Genomic DNA, 19594 nt, shown 5'->3' with positions numbered 1-19594 from the left:
GCCCAGCCTGGTCGAGCACCTGGTTGCTCAGAACGGAAGGTCTGAGGACAAGACCTGGAGGAAGCACCAGGGAGAATTTGTTTAAACTAAACTGTAACGGCATGATTTCTTGTCCCCTGTCCTGGCCTTTTTCCACAAGCAGGAAGGGAACCTGGTTGGATTACCCCTTCTGATTGACAACTACGTGCCCCCCTTGGAGGGTCTGCCTATCTTCATTCTCCGACTGGCCACTGAGGCAAGTGATGGAGCCAGTCCTGATGACAGTCCTGTGGGTGTGTGAGTGTGTGTGTGGGGGGCGGGGAGGGCACATGGCCCTGCCGTCGTCTGTAATGATGAAGAGGAAAAGGGTAGCATGGCTAAGGCCCCTCTCATCCCTGCCCACCCCAGCAATACTCAGCAGTTCCAACTTACAGCTTTAATGCCTAAAAAGTCACGTTTAGTTTTTAAGTCGTCTGTTATCTCCATTTAGAAATGAAATGTGTTTAAAGCACGTACCTATGTTAAGGTATTGAATTCTCTCTTTGGAGCAGGTGAACTGGGATGACGAAAAGGAATGTTTTGAAAGCCTCGGTAAAGAATGTGCGATGTTTTACTCCATCCGGAAGCAGTATGTGTCTGAGGAGTCGACCCTCTCGGGCCAGCAGGTATGAGGGTGCGCATTGGTGCCCGGGACTGGGCGCACAATCTTGCCCTCTCTAAATTCCTAGGATCTGCTGCGTATAAGCTTCAAACACAATGGTCAGCTCTTACGAGTTTTATTTCCTTCTGAAATATAGAAGGTACCTCCAGAGTGATCTCACTGTCAGATGTACAAACACAAGCCATCGCAGTGAGAAATGGGAAGTTTCAGGGCTAGTGGGTGGACTGTATCTCCCATCGTGAGCCCGGAAGTGTGTAGCCCCAGCCTTCAGGTTCTGGGCCAGTCTCCCCAGTCTCTTTCGGCTTGTGCCTCACTCTGCCTCTGACCACTGCTGTGCCAGGAGGACACGGCTGTACTTGGGTCAGGGCCCCAGCTCTTCTTACGGAAGGTCAGCCTGGGTTCCTCATGTTTCTGTGTCGGATGACAGTGCTCTTTCAATCCACAACTATTTTGGAGGGTTTGGCTGGGTGGGGGAGAGGGGACTGAAATACAGGAGTACCTCAGAGATTTTATTGGTTCCGTTTCAGACCACTGCAGTAAAGCTAGTTACACAAATTTTTTTGTTTCCCAGTGCATATAAAAGTTATGTTTATACTATATACTGTAGTCTGTTAAGTGTACAGTATAGCACTGTCTCTAAAAAGCCAGTGTATATACCTAAATTAAAAAATGCTGTTAGAAAAATGGAGCCAATAGGCTTGCTCAATGCAGGGTTGCCACAAATATTCAATTTGTGTTTAAAAAGAAAAGAAAAAAAGAAAAACCGCAACAGTCTGCAAAGTGCAGTAAAATGAGGCCTGCCTGTAGTGTAAGAATGGAAGGGTAGGCACTTTATACACATAACTGTCTCGGTGATTGCTCCTGGTCCTCCTCCGAGACGACATGCTGTTGCTCCAGCTTCATGGGTGAGGAAACTAAGGGACAGTTTCAGCGGGTGCTCAAGGGTTCCCAGAGCCTGTGGGTGGTGGAGCGGAGATCCAGTCCCACGTCGTGTTGGCCAAAGCCCCTGGAACCATCTCATTCCAATGGAGGCGGCAAGATAGCACACTTACCAAACTGTGCTGAGAGTATCCCGTTTGATTGGAAACACTGACTTCAAGGTGAGGAAGGATGGATGGGAAAGAACATTTTCTTGTACATGAGGCAGCTAAGGCTTAGATGTAGGAGGGGAAGGGTGGAGTAAAATAATCCTCATTTATTTTTTTCTTTTCTTACCTGTGGAGCTCTGTGGGAAACAGAACTACATTGAGACTCCAAATTTAGTGGTAATTATGGAGTGCACTTCCTACTGCTGCCATCCAAACCGTATGTTAGATCCTGCTACGGTAACACACTCTCCCTGAATGGAAACAGCTTCCACGGCAGGAAGCATCACGAGAGCCACGACTGATTCTTTTCCTCCATCTCATCTCTCTGCTCAGGCCTATAGGATCCCTGAGAGACTGGCCTAGAAAAGATACTTCACAAGCATTAAGTCACACAGCCCATTATAAGCCACCAAGACTCTCCAGGCCCAGTGCACATCAGCCAGGAAACCAGTGTAGACTGGGATGTGAACATCTAACATCTCTTTCAGAGTGAAGTGCCCAGCTCTACTCCAAACCCCTGGAAGTGGACTGTGGAGCATGTCGTCTATAAAGCCTTTCGCTCACACCTTCTGCCTCCGAAACATTTCACAGAAGATGGAAACGTCCTGCAGCTTGCTAATCTGCCCGATCTATATAAAGTCTTCGAGAGGTGTTAACTATGGTCATCTATGGCCTCTGGGATGGGTCGTTCTTCCTCTGTATCCTGACATTGGTAGGTTGGACTCACACTTGCATTCTAACTAGTAGCACTCCTTCATGCATGGTGGATTGACTATAAATAAATAGTCAAATTTGTCCTAACATGGTTTTTTATTTAATTTCATTACACTTGAAATTTTCCTAGATCCATTTTCACCTAGTGTATACTGATTGTGTTGAAGAATCCCAAAAGTAGTTTGAAAGCCTCCTGGATGTCTGATAAGAATTCTAAAAGGGCCTTAAAGACTTTATAGATCATGCGTTGATTCGATTCTTTCTGTGTTCTGGTGAATTTCTAATATCAGGTGATAAATATAATGTTGGTTCAGGTGCCTTTTTAAAAGAGGTCCTGAACCTATAAGAGGTGCTGATGACATTGTCAATTCAGCTTTCTACAGAGTCACTCTATTAGTACCTTCAGTAACCAAAGCTAATTAATTTATTCTTAATTTAAAAACTTGAAGAAAATAGTTCTTATCCAGTCCAAAACAGGCATGAGTTTTTAAGTTAGCTCACTTTGTTAATGGCTATCAATACTACCAGCTTATGATAAAGGAATTTCTAGGTATTCTTGTTTGAAGGGTATTGTAAAAATACAAACTGAAACTGTAAGTACCATTAAAATAAGCTACCTTAATATTAGCCTGCATTAATAGAAATGTGCAGTCAGCACAGGGAGGAAGAATGCCTATAGTTTTGAGGTAAAGTCCAGATTACAAGGCTCAGTGAAGAAAGTTCTGTGGAAAAGAACAGAAGAGTCTATTTTATGAGAAGTGGAACCATTCCATTTGGAAAAGACTGGGACAACAAAACAGCTCCAGGAGGAGCACAGGCTGAGTGACCGTGGGTGGAGAGGAAGAGGGATTTCCAAGGCCTCAAGAGGTGGACTACACGATGTTTCGGTTCCAGGTATGTATGGGATTCTAGGATAAATCTGCATTTCAGAACATGCCTCCTCACTGCCCACTCCCACACATCAACTGAAAGAAAACTTATAGGAAGTCATCTCAAAATATGGAAACCAATTTCCTGAATTATTTTATTTTTTAAAATAAACATTTATTTTATTTATTTATTTTTGGCTGTGTTGGGTCTTCGTTGCTGCGTGTGGGTTTCGCTAGTTGCAGCGAGCGGGGGCTACTCTTCGTTGAGGTGCGTGGGCTTCTCCTTGCAGTGGCTTCTCTCGTTGCAGAGCATGGGCTCTAGGTGCGTGGGCTTCAGTAGTTGTGGCACGCGGGCTCTAGAGCACAGGCTCAGTAGTTCTGGCGCACGGGCTTAGGTGCTCTGCGGTATGTGGGATCTTCCCGGACCCCAGGGCTCGAACCCACGTCCCCTGCATTGGCAGGCGGATTCTTAACCACTGCGCCACCAGGGAAGCCCCTGGTTTCCATGTTTTAAACACAAAGAGCTAATTATTCTAAAGAAGGGAATAATTATTAGAGATTTTATTCATATTTAAGTTAACTTTATTACCTAGTTTCAAGTCTAATTTTATCTGTTTATGTGGCCTTAATTCATTAGACTTTCCCCCATATTTTTTCCGTGTAAACACATTGAAGATACAATAATCATTTCCATAAAACCACCTCAATTCTGAGAGCAAAAGAGAATCACATACTGTAACATGGCTACGACTCGATGATAAAATCCTCTTAAACTGGGTGCCTTTAAAGATGAAACTGAAGTTCTTAAAAGAAATTCTATATTCCAGATTATTTTTCTTTAAGATTATTTTAAGGAGAGAAAAGAGGGGCAAGCTAGGAGGGCATGATTGCCAATGACTAGTTTTAAAGGCTCCTCTAAGAAAATGAATGTGTCAGTAGCCAACTGTAGTCAGCAAAAGGGTGTATTTAATAGAATCTTCAGGCCGACTTCCCACCTGCCTGGCCTGGCCTGGCCTGCCCTCCCTCCCTCATCGGGCTGGTCTGAGGTTTCATTCCACAGATGAGCAGCAGATGAAATACTTTACAAGATACAGCACAGTTGATGTGAAGACTAAGGACCCTACTCTTACTTTAAGAGTACAGGCCTTGGACTTCCCCTGCCCCATGCAATAAAGCAAGTTTTATATACACTCCCCGTATCTTTTTCTAACAGTTTCTTATATAAATTTAAATATCTTACAAAAAAAGGCTTTTTCCTCCAAACATATAAATTTGAGTGAAACATATATTCCCCACCTGTGAACTTGTTTCTTCACTAAAATATAAATGCTACCTGATATTAAGGGTAAATGTCTTTTGACCACTGGAGATCACTGACGTCTGAATTGCACTGTGGAGAAGGCACTTGTGTTTTCTGAGGTCTCCAGGAAGTACCTCGGTGAGCGCTGAATCGCTGTCCTCCAGAGCCCGTGCCAAAGCCTCCGAGTGCCCAGTCACTGAGGCAGCTGGGGAAAAATGGTGAGTAAACTTGATTCTAAAATTATGGAAATAAAAAATAATAACGGCATGGACCAGTTCTTAGTCTAGAATCAAACTACCAACAAAATCCAAAGTGTTCATTCATGAAGATTCAAACCTGTTTCATTCTCTCATAAATTATAAAATACAAAGGTGGCTATTTTAATGACAAAGCTCAAACAGTCCTGAAAGGGGTTTGAGTGGACGAAAGATCAGTCCTTCCGGGCGGGGCCCGGGTGGCAGGGCAGCCTCCCTATTGCTGGGCCAGCAGTGCTGTCCTGTTGGCCTTCATCTTCTCCAGCCGCTTGGCCAGGTGGCTGTTGGTCATCTCCATCTCCTCGATCTTGTCCAGTGCTGTTCGTAACTGGAGACAGGAAGAGCTCGGTCACTTCACATGGTCAAAAACGAAACCCAGCGCTACTTTCCTCTCCAGTTTCTGGGAAGTGGAAGCACTGCCCGCGATCCTGCAGTTGCATTGTTTTTCAGGCAGCCAGAGGTGTTAACCAACGGTGCTGAACATTAATCACAGAGAGGACATAGAGAAGCTGGAGAAACAGACCTCATCTAAAACAAAAATAAAAACTCTTTTTCTTATTATCTAACTGACCAAAACTTAAAAGTAAATGGCAGTCACCGTGTAGGTCAGAAACCAACACAGAACAGTAACTCCACTGCTGTTTCACTAAGATTGGAGCCGGGATTAAATTCCTTGTGCAGCAGAGAATTTATCTCCAAAGGATTTTTTCTTTTTAGGAACATATTCCAAGAAGCATAATAAAAGCAAGTACCTCTCGTTGTAGCTTCCTCTTTTCTGCTTTCAGTTCATCCTCGACTTTCTCCGCATTCTCAGCAGCGGTTTTATATCTCAGCACCTGCCCCTCCAGGCGGCTGATCTGTAAATATGAGAACACAGGCCTCTGGTGCTGGTACTAGGAACCACCACTTTTTTGCAGCCGAGATGGAAATACAATGTCATGACAGATTCCAAGTAATCTAACACTAACAAGTCCCCTCAGGGTGAGTCAGAGGTCCTCTCAGAACTCAACTGCTATTTATACATCTAGAACTGTCCCTAGAGAGGATGACAGCTGTAGAGTCATTATACGGCCAATTTCCCATGTTCAGTTTTACGACAACCATATTGTTTAAAAGCCCCAGTAACATCGCAGGAGGAGACTCCCCGATAGACTTTCTGAAATGTACAATAAGGGATTATGTTATAAACTACAATCTTCTTGAAGGCTCTTGAAATAGCTACAAGAAACAGAATTATAGCTTCAGTCTCATTCATTCATAGAAAAGGCTGAAATGCCCTGTCAGGTGTTCTCTGCTGGCCTTTCCACTTTAGAGCTTTTATAGAGATCCAACTGCAAAGGCAGCTCAAAAAACCTAGGCATTCATGGGGTTAACCACTGAGATGCAGGAAGCAGATGCGTTGTAAAAGGGACATAAATCACTTGGTACCATACACAAGAAGGACTTACACTTTGCTCCAAGGTGGTTATATCCTGTTCTGCTTTTGAAAGCTTAAACTTGTATTCACTAATTTGTCTGTTGGCATCTCCTAGAACAGAAGAGAATAATAAACCATCTCACAGAGGTGAAGGTGTGAACGTGAGGCAGTGAGGCCCCCTGCAGCACAGGAGAGGACCGTGCAGAGGAAGAAGACAAAGCACAAACGCACACAGGCAACTGCGGTATCTCCTGCAGCGCAGGTTCTGGCGCATCTATGCTACGAGAAGCTCTAGCACTTGCGTTGCAACAGCATTTTAGAAGAAAATTCTCTCTTCACGCCATGATGTGTGCAGGTAGAGGTTTAAGCAAGGAGCCCTGTCAGCGCAGCAGGGCCCCTGCCAACCTTACCTGCAGCCCCATGGCCCAGGGAGCCTCTGTGCCCACGGGACCGGGCCCCCCCCTCCGGTTTCCCTGCCCCCAGCCCTGCACCTTCTCATCTCCCCAGGTATCCTGCTCCCCCCACACCCCAAGTGCCCTTTTCTCCCCACCTCTGATCTAAGTCTAACCAACCTTTAAGGTCCTGCTCAAGGTCCTGCTAAATTTTCACCTCCTTCATGACTCTCCTTAGTTAACTCTAGCTTCTCCTTCCTTTGTTGCATTTTTTTGGACTCTCTTTTATGACAGCATGCTTTCCTAACATGATATAGGTATGTAAGGACAGGGGCCCTGTTTTAGCTTCTTGAATCTACCTCTGTTTCTAGCCAAGTGCTTTGCACATAATGTACGCTTAATATTTACTGAAATAAATGCTTTTCAGTAATATGTTGTGATAATGTGTTAAGGATAGAGCTATAAATCATTAGCTGTATATCTGACCTAAGAAGCAAACCATTTAAAATGAGAAGCTTAGAAATGCTGGGGGAGAAAAATTCCAGCAATCCAAATTTAACAAAAATCACTCTGAACTAATTACATTGTAATAGGAATCATATCATAAGGCTTGCAGGAGATAAACCAAATCTATCCTACTTAAGAACTTTTCTACTTTTCCATAAAACTAAGGTTAAAACTACCTACATAATCTTTAATGCAAAAGGTTTTTCTAATTGGATAATTACTGTCACCCTAAAAGTAATGTGGTTATAAAAGCCTCTCCCCAAAAGCCATCTCTGGTAGCGAAAGAGAACTACTCCCATTTCTGGGCCTAAACCTGAAGCTTTAGGATATTTTTTTTTAATTCTTAACTCCAGCAACTTATTATCAAAATGTGCTGCTTCCTTCTCACCAAACCACTCATTCCTTCCTGTTTTCAAAAGTATAAATCCCTGGTCTCAGCCATTTATTTCATGCATGTTCTGAAATTCCATCCCCAAACACCATGCCTACAAGCCAAGGCAGCTGTCCAGAACTGAGAGTCACCAGGTTCCTGTCCCGGCCTCTGGCGCAGGGGAGCTGCCTGCTTCTGTCGCTACATGCCAGGCCCAGCCCAGCCCTGCCCGGCCCTGCTCTGCTCACCTGGGTCACAGGCCCACCCCGGTCACTTGCCCTGCCTGCCACAGATGCCAGCTCTGTCGTGGTGCCTGCTCTGGGAAGATGTCACACATCAGTGTACACCCATTCCTCCTCAATATGATTCCTTTTGAATTTGCTGTTTTAGGCCAAACTCTTCCAAATCTGTGCACTGCCCTCTCTCTAAGACTGTTGGCGGCCACTGGACTGTTTTGGTTACTATTACAACCTCCTAACTAGTCAGCCTACCTTTTGTTATGCCCCTCTTTTCATCTACCCTCCACGCCAAATCGGTATTTCTAGAACAAAATATTTATCAGGAACTATCACAAGGGTTCCAACTGATATCCAATAGAGGAAATGATACTAACCTCAAAAGTTAATAGTAATAAGTTAGTTTTAATAAGCCTGGTCCAAAAAGGCTTGTCTATTTGGCCTAACTCAGAATATTTAGATGAAAGGGCCATGGAATAACCAATATTTTAAAATAAGTTATCAGAAAAGCCTTATTCAAATTGAAAAAGAGTCTCCCCTGTGTGATTATACATTATCTAACTGTATACGAATGGCTGCTAAAATCTCCCCGCTGTGGGGATTACTGTGAATACTGTAGGCACTGTAAAATAATATGGGGTCAAAAGTAGAAAGGCAGAAAAACTGAAATAATTTGGGTAAACTGAGTAGGCTTACTTTGTGGCCTTGGTTTAAATTCCATCTAATAAAGATTAATTTGGGTTAACAAGACTACTTCTGGGAAAATTCTGAAGCTACTCCATAGTAGTGTGAGTTAGTTCCAAATATATCCCTCCAGTTATCTAAGATAAATTCCATAGAAAAACATGTCATTAGGAAGGGTGCTTACAGATGACCCGGGGATGTGGAAAAGGATAGTGTCATGATGTCACTATTTGCAAAATGTTCTAGAAATCACTTTGCCAAGAAGCGGGGAGAGCATTACCTCTCAGGCCTTGTCACCCCAGGAAGCACACAGCCTAGTAGAAACCTCTTCAGTTCCATGACTGACCAGGATGGCTTTTCTAGTCCAGCTGAGCACTAACCAGTCTTCAGAACCACAGGCTCTAACAGCCTGCTCACAACCACGCCCCGGACACAGTCCCATGCGGGTCAGCGGGCGGCCCGGCCCCAGCCTTACTCTGCATTTCGATGAGCTGCAGGTCCGAGCCATTCTGCAGTCCCGCCAGGTCACCTGCTGTGCCATCACTCCTGGAGCACTTCTGCCGTTCCTCCTCCAACTGCAGCTTCAGTTTTCTAACCTGAAGAGGAAGTAAAGGCTTATCAGTGAGATCCAGTCTCTCAAATGAAACAGGTATTTGGCCTGGTGGCCACATCTTAGAATAAGGCCACAAATCATTCATTCAGAAACTGTTTCCTGGAGTGCCTGCCATGGGGCACGCTGTGCTCAGGTGCTGGAGATCAGCTACGAACTAATTATCAAAAGGAGCAAGCTCCAGGACCAGGTGTCCCAGTTAAAACAGCCGTATTTTATTATTTGTGTAGGTCTGTGGAAAAGTGCATCTTAGGGGTTTCTTTTTGTTATTTTTTATTAAAAATGGAAAATTCATAGGCAGTTAGAGGTTTCTTGTTTAGAGTTAGGTTAAATATTCTTATTTAGAAAAACTGTATACAGAAATAATTGGAAATATATTTTTGAGTTCGGCTACATAATCTACCTTATTTTACCCAAAATAAAGGCCATTCATAGCAGCTTATTCATTAATAGCCCAAAACAAGAAACAACTGAAATGTCCATCAAGAGACGGATAAGTAAATTGCACTCGATTTATACAATGGAATTACTACTCAGCCAAAGAAGGGAACGTACTACTAATACGTGCAGCAACAAGGTGAATCTCAAACTGAGTATATGCTGCGTGAAAAACTCCAGAAAATGCAAACTGAAGGGACAAAAAGATCAGCGGTTGCCTGGAGAGAGGGAGGGAGGTGGGAAGGGAAGGAAGGTTTACAAAGGGACACAGGAACTTTGGCGAAGTTATGGATATTTGCACCATCTTGATTGTGGTGATGGTTTCACAGGTATTGCTGTGGGTTAAACTGTCCCCCCAAAATTCGTATTTTGCAGTCCTAAGCCCCAGTACCTCAGAATGTGACCTTATTTGGAAACGGTCACTGCAGAGGCACTTAGTTGAGATGAAGTTACACTGGAATAGGGTGGGCCCCTAGTCCAATATGACTGGTGTCCTTATAAGAAGAATGCCACATGAAGAGACAGACAGGCACAGAGGGAAGATGTGCTAAGACAGAGAATGTCATCTACAAGCCAAGGGACCCCAAAGATGGCCAGCAAAATGCCAGAAGCTATAAGAGAGGCCTGGAACTGACTTCCTGTCACAGGCCTCAGAAGGAACCCACACTGCTGACACAGGGCTTCTGACCTCCAGACTGTGAAGTGAGAGGACATTCTGTTCTTCTACGCCACCCGGTTTGTGGTGCTTTGTTATGGCGGCCCTTGGAAACTAATATAGGTATGTACATCTGTACACTTTAAGTATGTGCAGCTTACTTTATGCCAGTTATAACCTAATAAAGGTTTTTTTTTTTTTAATTTACAAAATAAACTAAAAAATAAAATTAGGAGGGACTTTGGGTTGGGAAAAAAGAAGGCCCAGTTGGAGACAAGAGCCTCACATGTGGAAAATAAGATTAGACGGGCAGAAATGAACTGCATGCTGAGGCCTCTGGTCCACCCTCAGTTCCCAAACTGCACACAGCTAGGACTGTAGCTCAGGCACAGGACGGGACCTCTCTCTTTACAGGATGGGGATCTCTCTCTTTAGAACTCTCTGACTAGCCTAAAATAAAAGACCAACATAACCACATCTAAGGTTCCCAGTAAGACACCCAGCCACATCAAGCTTCACAGAAGCTTGGACAAGCCCTACCCACAAGCTCAGAGCTGCCCACCAGCTTTTTAGTCCTCTACTTTTAAACTGAAGACCAACTAAATGTACATAAAAGAACATCTGGAAGGAAACAAACTATGCAGATAGAAAAAAAGAATCAGGAAGCAAACCAACCAGCCTATCAATACCCTCTGAGATAAGTGAAAACATCTGCATCCTTGAAATGACTGCAGAAATAGAAACTCAATAAAAATGCGAAGATAAAGTTGAGGATATCTTTCAGAAAGCAGAACAAATGAGACGAAAAGGGATGGAAAAACAGGAGAGAAACAATAAGAATATCTGTCCCGAGGTCTAATCCCCCTCGCCACCCCCAAATCAGAAATCAAAGTCGTGTTTCTCCAAATGCCTACAACTCTTATCATCAGAGATCCAGGAAGGAGCACAAATCAGAGCAAGTCTGCCCTCTCCTACAGGGGGCCACCTCCGGACCAAGACCAAGCGTCCCCACGCCTCCTGCGTCCTTCATCATCAGGGGTCAAAGGTGAGTGCGTGCTCAGAGTTCCAGGTGGCTTCCCCAGCTGTCCTCGGCTCCATCCACAGGGGTCAAAGGGAAAGCTCGGCACTGGGACCAGGTCTGCCCCTCCCCTGATGGAGAAAGGGCGAGCTCGGCACTGGGACTAAATCTGTGCTTCCCAGACATCTCTGCCCTTTCAACCACGACATCACTGTCTGCCTCGGGTCAACCGGGACTAATCTCATCATCCCCATCATTCCTGTTCAATCATTCCTGTTCAATGTCCATCTCGAAAAGTCTTGTCCTCCCTTTTCCTGCACTCCTTCCCAAAAGGCCCGGTACAAGCCCTACTCTATCTTCATCTCCTAACCTTTCCCAAAGCCTGACACTCTTGCACTGCACCCTCTGGACTATCCTCCATCCTCTCTGTGCATCCCCGTTACCCCATCCCGTCCGTGCTCTAATAGAGACCTGCCCTCCCCCTGAGGGGCCTGCTTCCTCTGCAGCCTGGCAGTCCTTTCAGCCCTCCTCTCACTGAGCCTGAGAATGGATCAGGTGTCTTCTTGCGTTCCTTGCTGTTACAAACTCTTCTCCCTCTAGCCTCCCTGAATTCCTAATGCAGTTCCTAATCGCATCACTTCAGATTATAAGTACTAACCCCCCTCATCATTGCCATCTCCCCACTCTTTCGTCACCATTTTAGCTGCTAACTCACATGCTCTCCAGGCTACTCCTGCCTTAATTGTTGGCAAATTCAAAATACATCTAAGTAGGATCTCTCCTACAACGGATCTCTAGTTTCTGGAGCAAGGATCTTGCCACCTATCCCACCTTGCCCTCAGCCTCTCGCTCCCACCGTCATATACCAGATCTCACCACTAGACAACAGCAGTCCCTACCGAATTCAGTTCCATGTATCTTCTCTCTAACCACTACTCTTGATCTTTCCAGCTCATTCTCTCTGGACCCAACTCCAAAAATCCTTCAACCCCACTGGCACCACTTTTTCCATCTTCTCTCTGCTGTGCCTTGATGTCTTCCTGGATTTCCCTCAAACCTCCTTACCCAGTTTAATCTCCAGGTCCATCATCGTCACTCTCTCGCACAAGCCCTCACCTCCTCTGCCCTATTATGCTCACCTGGTAAAATCTCTCTACCCACTCCATGCCTATATCTATGCAGCTACATGTGCCTGGAGAAACACACACAATAAATGCATTCATGCAAAACTCCAAACCACATCACTGAAATCTCAGAACCCTAGGGAGAAAGGAGAGTATGGTACAAGCTGCCAGGGAGGGAAAAACGGGTCATAGACAAAAGATCAAAAATCAAAATGTCCTTGAAATTCTCAGTAGCCGTGCAGGAGGCCAGAAGACAATGAAGCAATTTATTAAAAAAAAAAAAAAAAAAAGTTCTGAAGAACCTAGGGGCAGGACAGGAATAAAGATGCAGATGTAGAGAATGGACTTGAGGACACTGGAAGGGGGAAGGGTAAGCTGGGACGAAGTGAGAGAGTGGCATGGACATATATACACTACCAAATGTAAAATAGCTAGTGGGAAGCAGCCGCATAGCACAGGGAGATCAGCTCGGTGCTTTGTGACCACCTAGAGGGGTGGGATAGGGAGGGTGGGAGGGAGACACAAGAGGGAGGGGATACGGGGATATATGTATATGTATAGCTGATTCACTTTGTTATACAGCAGAAACTAACACACCATTGTAAAGCAATTGTACTCCAATAAAGTTAAAAAAAAAAGAATGAAAATGATTACAACGAGGAATTCTATAACCCCATCAAACTGTTAATCAAGTAAGAGGACAAAATGAAGACATTTCAGTCCTGCAAAATTAAGAAAAATTTACAGCCCCCAAACTCTTTCCTCAGGAAGCTACTGGGGGATGTACCAGAATAAGAGAATGGACACAGAAGGAGGGAGGCATAAGATGCTGCTCCAGCCTGGAGCACAGGCAAAGGAAACTCTAGATGATGGTGAAAGGTGGTCATGTCTCTGTCCGGGGGAAGCGAGCCTCTAAGTTCACAAGGGGTGAGTCAGATGCACCAAGAACCAAAAGAGATGGAACTGAGGGAATACTTGATGCATCTGAAAACACCAAGAGTGGACTGAAACGACTATTGGAGAGTCTGCAGCTAGATTAGTAACAAATACATAGGAAACCAAGCAAATGACAAGAAAAACCACAATACTAACTTCAGGCTAACTAAGGAGTTGTGAAGGAGATGAATCCTAGAATGCTCCATGGCTCCACTGTGAGCAGTGTTTACAGAGTCCTGATAACGTAAACAGACTGGAATCTCACTGCTCCTTTATTAGGAGGATGTGGGGATGGAAAGTATACATGCGAGTGGTAGGGAGAGGGGATGAAGGAAAGATAAATCCTTACGTCCCATAGAGGGATGTCAACAGAGCAGCCTTAAACAGAACAATCAAGAAGCAACATAAGCATGTTATATAGAAGCATACAAGGGCGGTACACACCACAAGAATCAACTAAAGGAACCAAACGGGATGGTCGGGGCTGGAGGCGGGGAGAGGGCAGGGCAGGGCACTTCTGTCCTCAGAACAGGCTTTTAGAACTATCTGACTCCTTAAACTTCGTGTCCTGTAATTTTTTTTTAAAGAACAGGAGACAACAAAGATGAATTATCTTTTTATCCTTCAACTCTTACTTGAGTAGTGATGTTTGAAACAAGCACATTTCTTTCTAGTGTACATTTTAGTTTGCTAACATTTTACCATATGATTTAGTCAGTTACAATTAACATCCCCTTCCAATGAGAAGAATACCTTTACCTGTGATAGTAGCTCTTCCTTTTCTCCAGCAAGTTTTCGTAGCCTTACATCTAAAACAAATGAAAAATTTGTAATGTTGTAATATATAAACAATTTAAAATGATTCTTCAAATTCACAAATAGCAAACATTACCTGATAAACAGTTCATAGCTCTGAATATCAAGACATGAAGGCTTTAATGGTGAAAGGAAAAGTACTTAATTATTCAACACATATTTCCACACAACTGATATTTATCAGGGCACTAAATACAACATTTGCTCCCAAGAGCAGTGATTTTCCATCTGAAGACAAAATGAAGTACAAAGATCATTTCCTTGTTTCAAAAATTTGCAAGTTTTACCAGTAGACAGACAACTCAAAGCCAAGGGTACTCCCACAGGCTCTTAAGCCCTTAGTAGGAGAAAACAAACTATGGGAGAGAAGGCAGGGGCTAAGAATGGGCCTGAGAGGGGTGCTGGAGCAAAGAAAACAGAGGAACACAATGATGGAAGGAGCAGAGGCCCACAAAGCTAGTTGGGGGAGGGAAGGGGACCAACTCTAAGATGTGGGCCGTCAAGAGCCATCTGAGGCTTGGTAGCAGGATTGCTAGGGCTCACTCCTGGCCTGAGGGGAGGGCTGCTTCTTCCCAACATGCATTAAAATAGGCCCCTTGGACTGAGGGGACACCTACAGATGAGTTTTTTACAAAAGCACCTGACACCCAGCCAGCGCTCCCCACAATCCACCAAGGTCATGGCCAAATGTTTCAGCACCTCCCATCAGGCAGAGAAAACCATCTGAGCTGCCCGTGGCTGTACACTCAGTCTATTCCCCACGGCAGCTCTCACTCACCTCGCCGGCATCCTCTGCTTTATCAAAGTTCTCGACAGTTACACTTCCAGAATTCTGTACGTTAGAGAATGTGCCCTTAAAACGTTTTGTGGCTGCCCGCCCCCCTTTATATTATAGTATATCTATTCTTCTAGGAAACCTACATATATATGAAAATAAGACAAAGAAGAAAAAAAGATCATTTTTTAATATAAAAGTGAGCTGGTGATACAGTATCTACTTGTGCCATTCTTCTTCTCTAGAATAGGAATCTTAGTGGAGGCAATAGATGGGCATCTGAGTGGTTTCCTGAGACAGGTGTCATTAGGTTCTCAAGGGGTCAAATTTAAGAGGCTTAGCCCTTAAGAGGCTCAGAAGCCCTGCTCTGGAATAACACTCCTCTGATATCTTCTTGGTCGTCTGTTTGTTGCCTTAAGAAATGAAGTGGCAAAGAGCTACAAAATCCTGGCATGAGTAGCAGAACAGAAAACCAGATGCTCCAGGAAGAAGAAACTTACACATACTCTGGAAGCTGTCAACCAGCCCACTGGTTCCCCCAGATGGATGTGCTGGATTATCTCTTTGCAGAAGGTTATATTTAAGTGAAAAAGCAACATGTATACACCCACAGTGCTTCCAACCACGGGCCTTACAGTTACACTTACTGCCTGTCAATGACCCCAATGCTGGTTTCCCAAGGTCAAGGATGTCTGAAGACAGTGTGCCCAGATTTCTTCCTGTTAGGGATCTAGATAAGGCTCAGACAGCCCTGGTGTGTTTTTGTTTTCCAAGAGAGGATGTAAACAAGCTGGAAGTCCAAAAGGACAGCATTAATCCAAGTTAATTCAGTGGCCGGTGTCTTACCCAGTGGCCCTTCTCCTGCCGACTCCAAGACCTGAGCGGCTTCCTGAGACACAACAGTGATGGCTCCGACCACTGGCTCCTGATGGACGTCGCCGTTGGGAGTGCCGTCGGGGATGATGACTAAGCCATGTTTCTGCGGAGAGGAAGAAACCCACCATCACAAAAAACGGCCCCCAGGGAAGGAGGACACGGCAGTGAGGCGATTGACCCTGCGACAACACATGCCTGCCACGGGAACACCTGGTCAGCACTAGCTACACGGAATCTAGCTCTGCAGAGACAGGACTCACACCTACCAAATCTGGGCTGAGGAGTGAACACTGTGCTTTGTATTCAGGCTGGAAAGAGGACAGGACGGAAGGAAGGAGGAACAAAGCAGTGAGGGCCTGGCGCGCGGGGGAGCTCACGTACCTCTCCCGTCTCCACTGCTGCCTTCAGCTCGGCCAGCTCCTCTCTGAGCGAGTCCCGCTCACTCCTAAGGCAGCCAATGTATTCTTTCTGTTTCTCTAGGGCCTGGTTTAGACAGGGTAGCAAGAGAAAGAACGGCACAGAAAAAGAGCAAGTGAAAGGTAGCAGAGAAGTACCGAATTCAAATTCAAAAAAGATAAAGGCATAGGAGACAAGGAAGCATTAAAAGCTTTGGAAACAACCAGTTAGATATGGGAGGAAATACACAGTTATACGGGTATCTATCTCCAGAAGAAAGTTTTAATAGTAAGTGGTTAATCGTGCATAAATTTGGCAAAACATGCTTATCACATCAGGCAAGAAAACAAATCTTTCTTTTTCAGTTAAGAAAAGGAAGTGAAGACAGTAGTAATACTAAAATAAAGTCTTCCTTACAAACCTCCTAAGTACATGTTTGTTTGGTAGACCAAAAAACCCACGTTTCATGTTAAAGTATATTCAAGAATATACTTGATTTTTTTAAAAATAAAAATTAGTTCTGGAGGAAAACAACCAGTATATATACAAGGTATTTTAATTAAATACTGGCCATAGTAATTGTTCTCCAAGTAGTATGGTAAAATATTCCTCAGATACCGCTTAATTAAAAATAGCTAATCTCCCCCCCAAAATTCTCAAGGATCTGTTTTTTGTTAATTTAATTAACAAAATAATAACTAAGGGTTATTTGGTTTTCTGATATACCTTCAAAATGTGAAAAACCAAAATAAAATACTGACAAAATAAATACAGCCCACCTATGGCAGGTAGCAGAATATGGGTTTGGAATCAGGACGTTGAGTCCTGGCACCTATTAACTGACCTATGCCTCAGTTTCCTCACTGGAAAAGGGGATAATAACAGCAGCATCCTATGGGCACAGGCTGAAAGGAGTACTCAGTGTCAAGCACCCTGCCTGCAGTGTGTAAGATGCAAGCAAGGCTTAGGAAAAGCCAGACTGGGTTCCATTTTTCCCACCATTGCCTAAATCTCACATTGTCAGAGCTCAGGACAGCGGTGCAGAAGCAGAAACACACGTTTGGTCAACAATGACATATTGTTACTCTATGTAATAAAATACCCCATACTTCAGAACCCACCCAGGATAAGCAGTCTGTGCAGGTATCTGACAGCTGGGCTATTTGAAAAAGCCTTTCTCTGCACATTTGTTCCTATATTTAATGTTTTCTACCAGCATTCCCATTAATCCAAGAAGTTAAACTACAACGGGTAACTTTCCTCTTGGTTTACAGAGTTTAGAAGTGGGCTAACTGCTTAGTTACTGACTGCTGAATAGCTGGACAACTTTTTAAATCATTATAATCCTATTTTCCAACCAATAAGTAAATACTGGATGATAGCAACTGCCAATTGTGTAGCTCCAGGTGTTAAATATACATATAATTTCTCTCATATATTTTTAATTTAATTTCTCCCTTATATACCCTGTACTTTCCTTATGCCCATTTCACAGATCAGAAAACTGAGGTTCAGAAAGGCTACGTTTTTACCCAAAGTCACAGTAACTGGTAAAGCCAGAAAATGAATCCAGTTCTTTTTGGTTCCAAAGCCCTTGCATACTCTTTATCTATTGTCGCCCCATGAAGGCCACAATTATGTTCCCTTACTATCATCCCAGATAGTACTGGAAAAGTAGTTCACAGGGCAAGTCCTATTCCTTACCTGCCCAAACTGCAACATGAACATCTAACTTCCTTTCAACAATTTACATTCATACTATGTGTCTAGAGTCTGTGTGTAAGTTAACAATCTGCGTTTCTAGCACCATAAGGCACTTACTCTACCACTCCAAGCTAATATTAACACTCCATTACATTACTAGCAAGTGTAACATTAGGACAACAAAGCCCAAGCAATACTCTCCCATCTACTGACAGCCACTCTCATCTCTGCTGCGTTGGCTATTTTGGGTTATGGTATCTGTGTGCATAGTCGTGCCATGCGTCACCACACGTAACTGGGTCAGCAACCACTGTCACAACATGCTCTGTAGAAACACCACTGGAGACAAAAGACCCGTTAGGAACAGACCAATTTGAAACTCAGAATTCTACCAAATGCTAGTACATGCCATTTGTTCCTCTTCCCAATCTTATAGCAGATTTTATCTTTACTTTTGGACTTTTAAATTTCATCTTCCCATAATTATGGATGGGAAAATAAAATACATCCTGCAAATCCTTCCATTTCACCACAAAGTTTGAAGACTACTAAAGTACCTTATAATTGGACCAAATGTATTCACACTGGATCTGAAATCCTCTGTATTACCTGACCATATAATCACTACCCTTGTGTTTGTATTCCATAATTGTTCCTACAGATTTTTTTTTAGGGTAAAAAGTACATGCTTGTGGAGATCTAAATAATTCTTTACCCCTGACCTAACCTCAAATTCTAGTGTCAAGAAGCCTGAAAGGCTGAACTTTTGGACAACAGGTTATAATTACATACAGGCACAAATATCTTTAGTCAGAATGGGTGTGAGCCTTATGCTGGGCTATAGGGATACACAAGCCCTTCATATGTACTGATCATACACATGACCACTGGGTGCTCAGAACTACACTGGTGCTAGAGGTACGACCACTAGGATCAATGAAAGAACTAAAGAAAACTGAACTTTAATATGAGAATAATGGCCATGTTCCTTCATGGAGTTACTAAATTTAAATCTTGATAATGAAGCTAGAGACAAATGATAGGTAGTCACAGATCATATTTTTAAATGTGTCTTTTAAAAGTCAAGGGAGGACCACCTCACACACATTAGGATGGCTACTATCAAAAAAAAAAAAAAGAAAGAAAGAAAAAAAGAGAAAACAAATGTTGTCAAGGATGTAGAGAAACTTGAACCCTTCTACAGTGCTGGTGGAAAGATAAAATGGTGCAGCTGCTATGGAACACAGTATGGCTGTTCTTCAAAAAAATTAAACATAGAATTACCATATAATGTAGCAATTCCCCTCCTGGGTACATACTCAAAATAAATCACCAAGAGAGTTTTGCAAACTCATGTTCACGGCAGCATTACTCACAATAGCAAAAAGGTGGAAGCAAACAAGCGTCCAGATGAACGGATAAACAAAATGTGGTACAAGCATACATTGGAATATTATTCATTCTTAAAAAGGAAGGACTTCTGACACATGCTACAACATGTCTGAACCCTGAGGATATATGCTAAGTGAAATAAGCTAGTCACAAAAAGACAAATACTGTAGGATTCCACTTTATGAGGTACCGAGAGTAGTCAAATTCACAGAAACAGAAAGTGGAAGGGTGGCTGCCAGGGGCTGGAGGAGGAGGAATTGGGGAGTTGCTATTTAATGGGCAGTTTCAGTTCTGCAAGATGCAAAGGGTTCTATGGATGGATGATGGTGACGTAGCACAACGATGTCAATGGACTTAATACCACCAAACTCTACACTTAAATT

At 43.6% G+C, this 19594-nt stretch overlaps 2 protein-coding genes across 8 annotated transcripts in view; one reads left to right on the top strand and one right to left on the bottom strand.

Annotated features, from left to right (window-relative positions):
• The window catches only part of MLH1 (mutL homolog 1), a 50367-nt gene extending 47846 nt beyond the window's left edge, over positions 1–2521 (top strand). Inside the window, exons 17-19 of one of the 3 annotated variants that reach the window (XM_061195247.1) lie at positions 143–235; positions 531–644; positions 2217–2521. In XM_061195247.1, coding sequence (XP_061051230.1) covers positions 143–235; positions 531–644; positions 2217–2384 — 375 coding nt within the window. In that variant the 3' untranslated portion in view covers positions 2385–2521. The other 2 variants (XM_061195246.1, XM_061195248.1) reach the window with 2 other exon arrangements.
• Positions 2522–3440: 919 nt separating this feature from the next.
• The window catches only part of LRRFIP2 (LRR binding FLII interacting protein 2), a 123027-nt gene continuing 106873 nt past the window's right edge, over positions 3441–19594 (bottom strand). For 4 of the 5 annotated variants that reach the window (XM_061196479.1, XM_061196481.1, XM_061196480.1 and 1 more), the window contains 6 exons: positions 15690–15822; positions 14012–14061; positions 8947–9067; positions 6314–6393; positions 5618–5722; positions 3441–5193 (listed from right to left, as the gene is read on the bottom strand). In XM_061196479.1, the coding sequence (XP_061052462.1) occupies positions 5083–5193; positions 5618–5722; positions 6314–6393; positions 8947–9067; positions 14012–14061; positions 15690–15822 (600 nt within the window). In that variant the 3' untranslated portion in view covers positions 3441–5082. Of the gene's footprint in view, positions 5194–5617; positions 5723–6313; positions 6394–8946; positions 9068–14011; positions 14062–15689; positions 15823–16100; positions 16203–19594 lie in introns of all 5 variants that reach the window. The other variant, XM_061196477.1, reaches the window with a different exon arrangement.

This window comes from Eubalaena glacialis, chromosome 7 (assembly GCF_028564815.1).
Source record: "Eubalaena glacialis isolate mEubGla1 chromosome 7, mEubGla1.1.hap2.+ XY, whole genome shotgun sequence".
Classification (NCBI taxonomy): domain Eukaryota; kingdom Metazoa; phylum Chordata; class Mammalia; order Artiodactyla; family Balaenidae; genus Eubalaena; species Eubalaena glacialis.
This window is presented reverse-complemented; position numbering and strand designations above follow the sequence as displayed.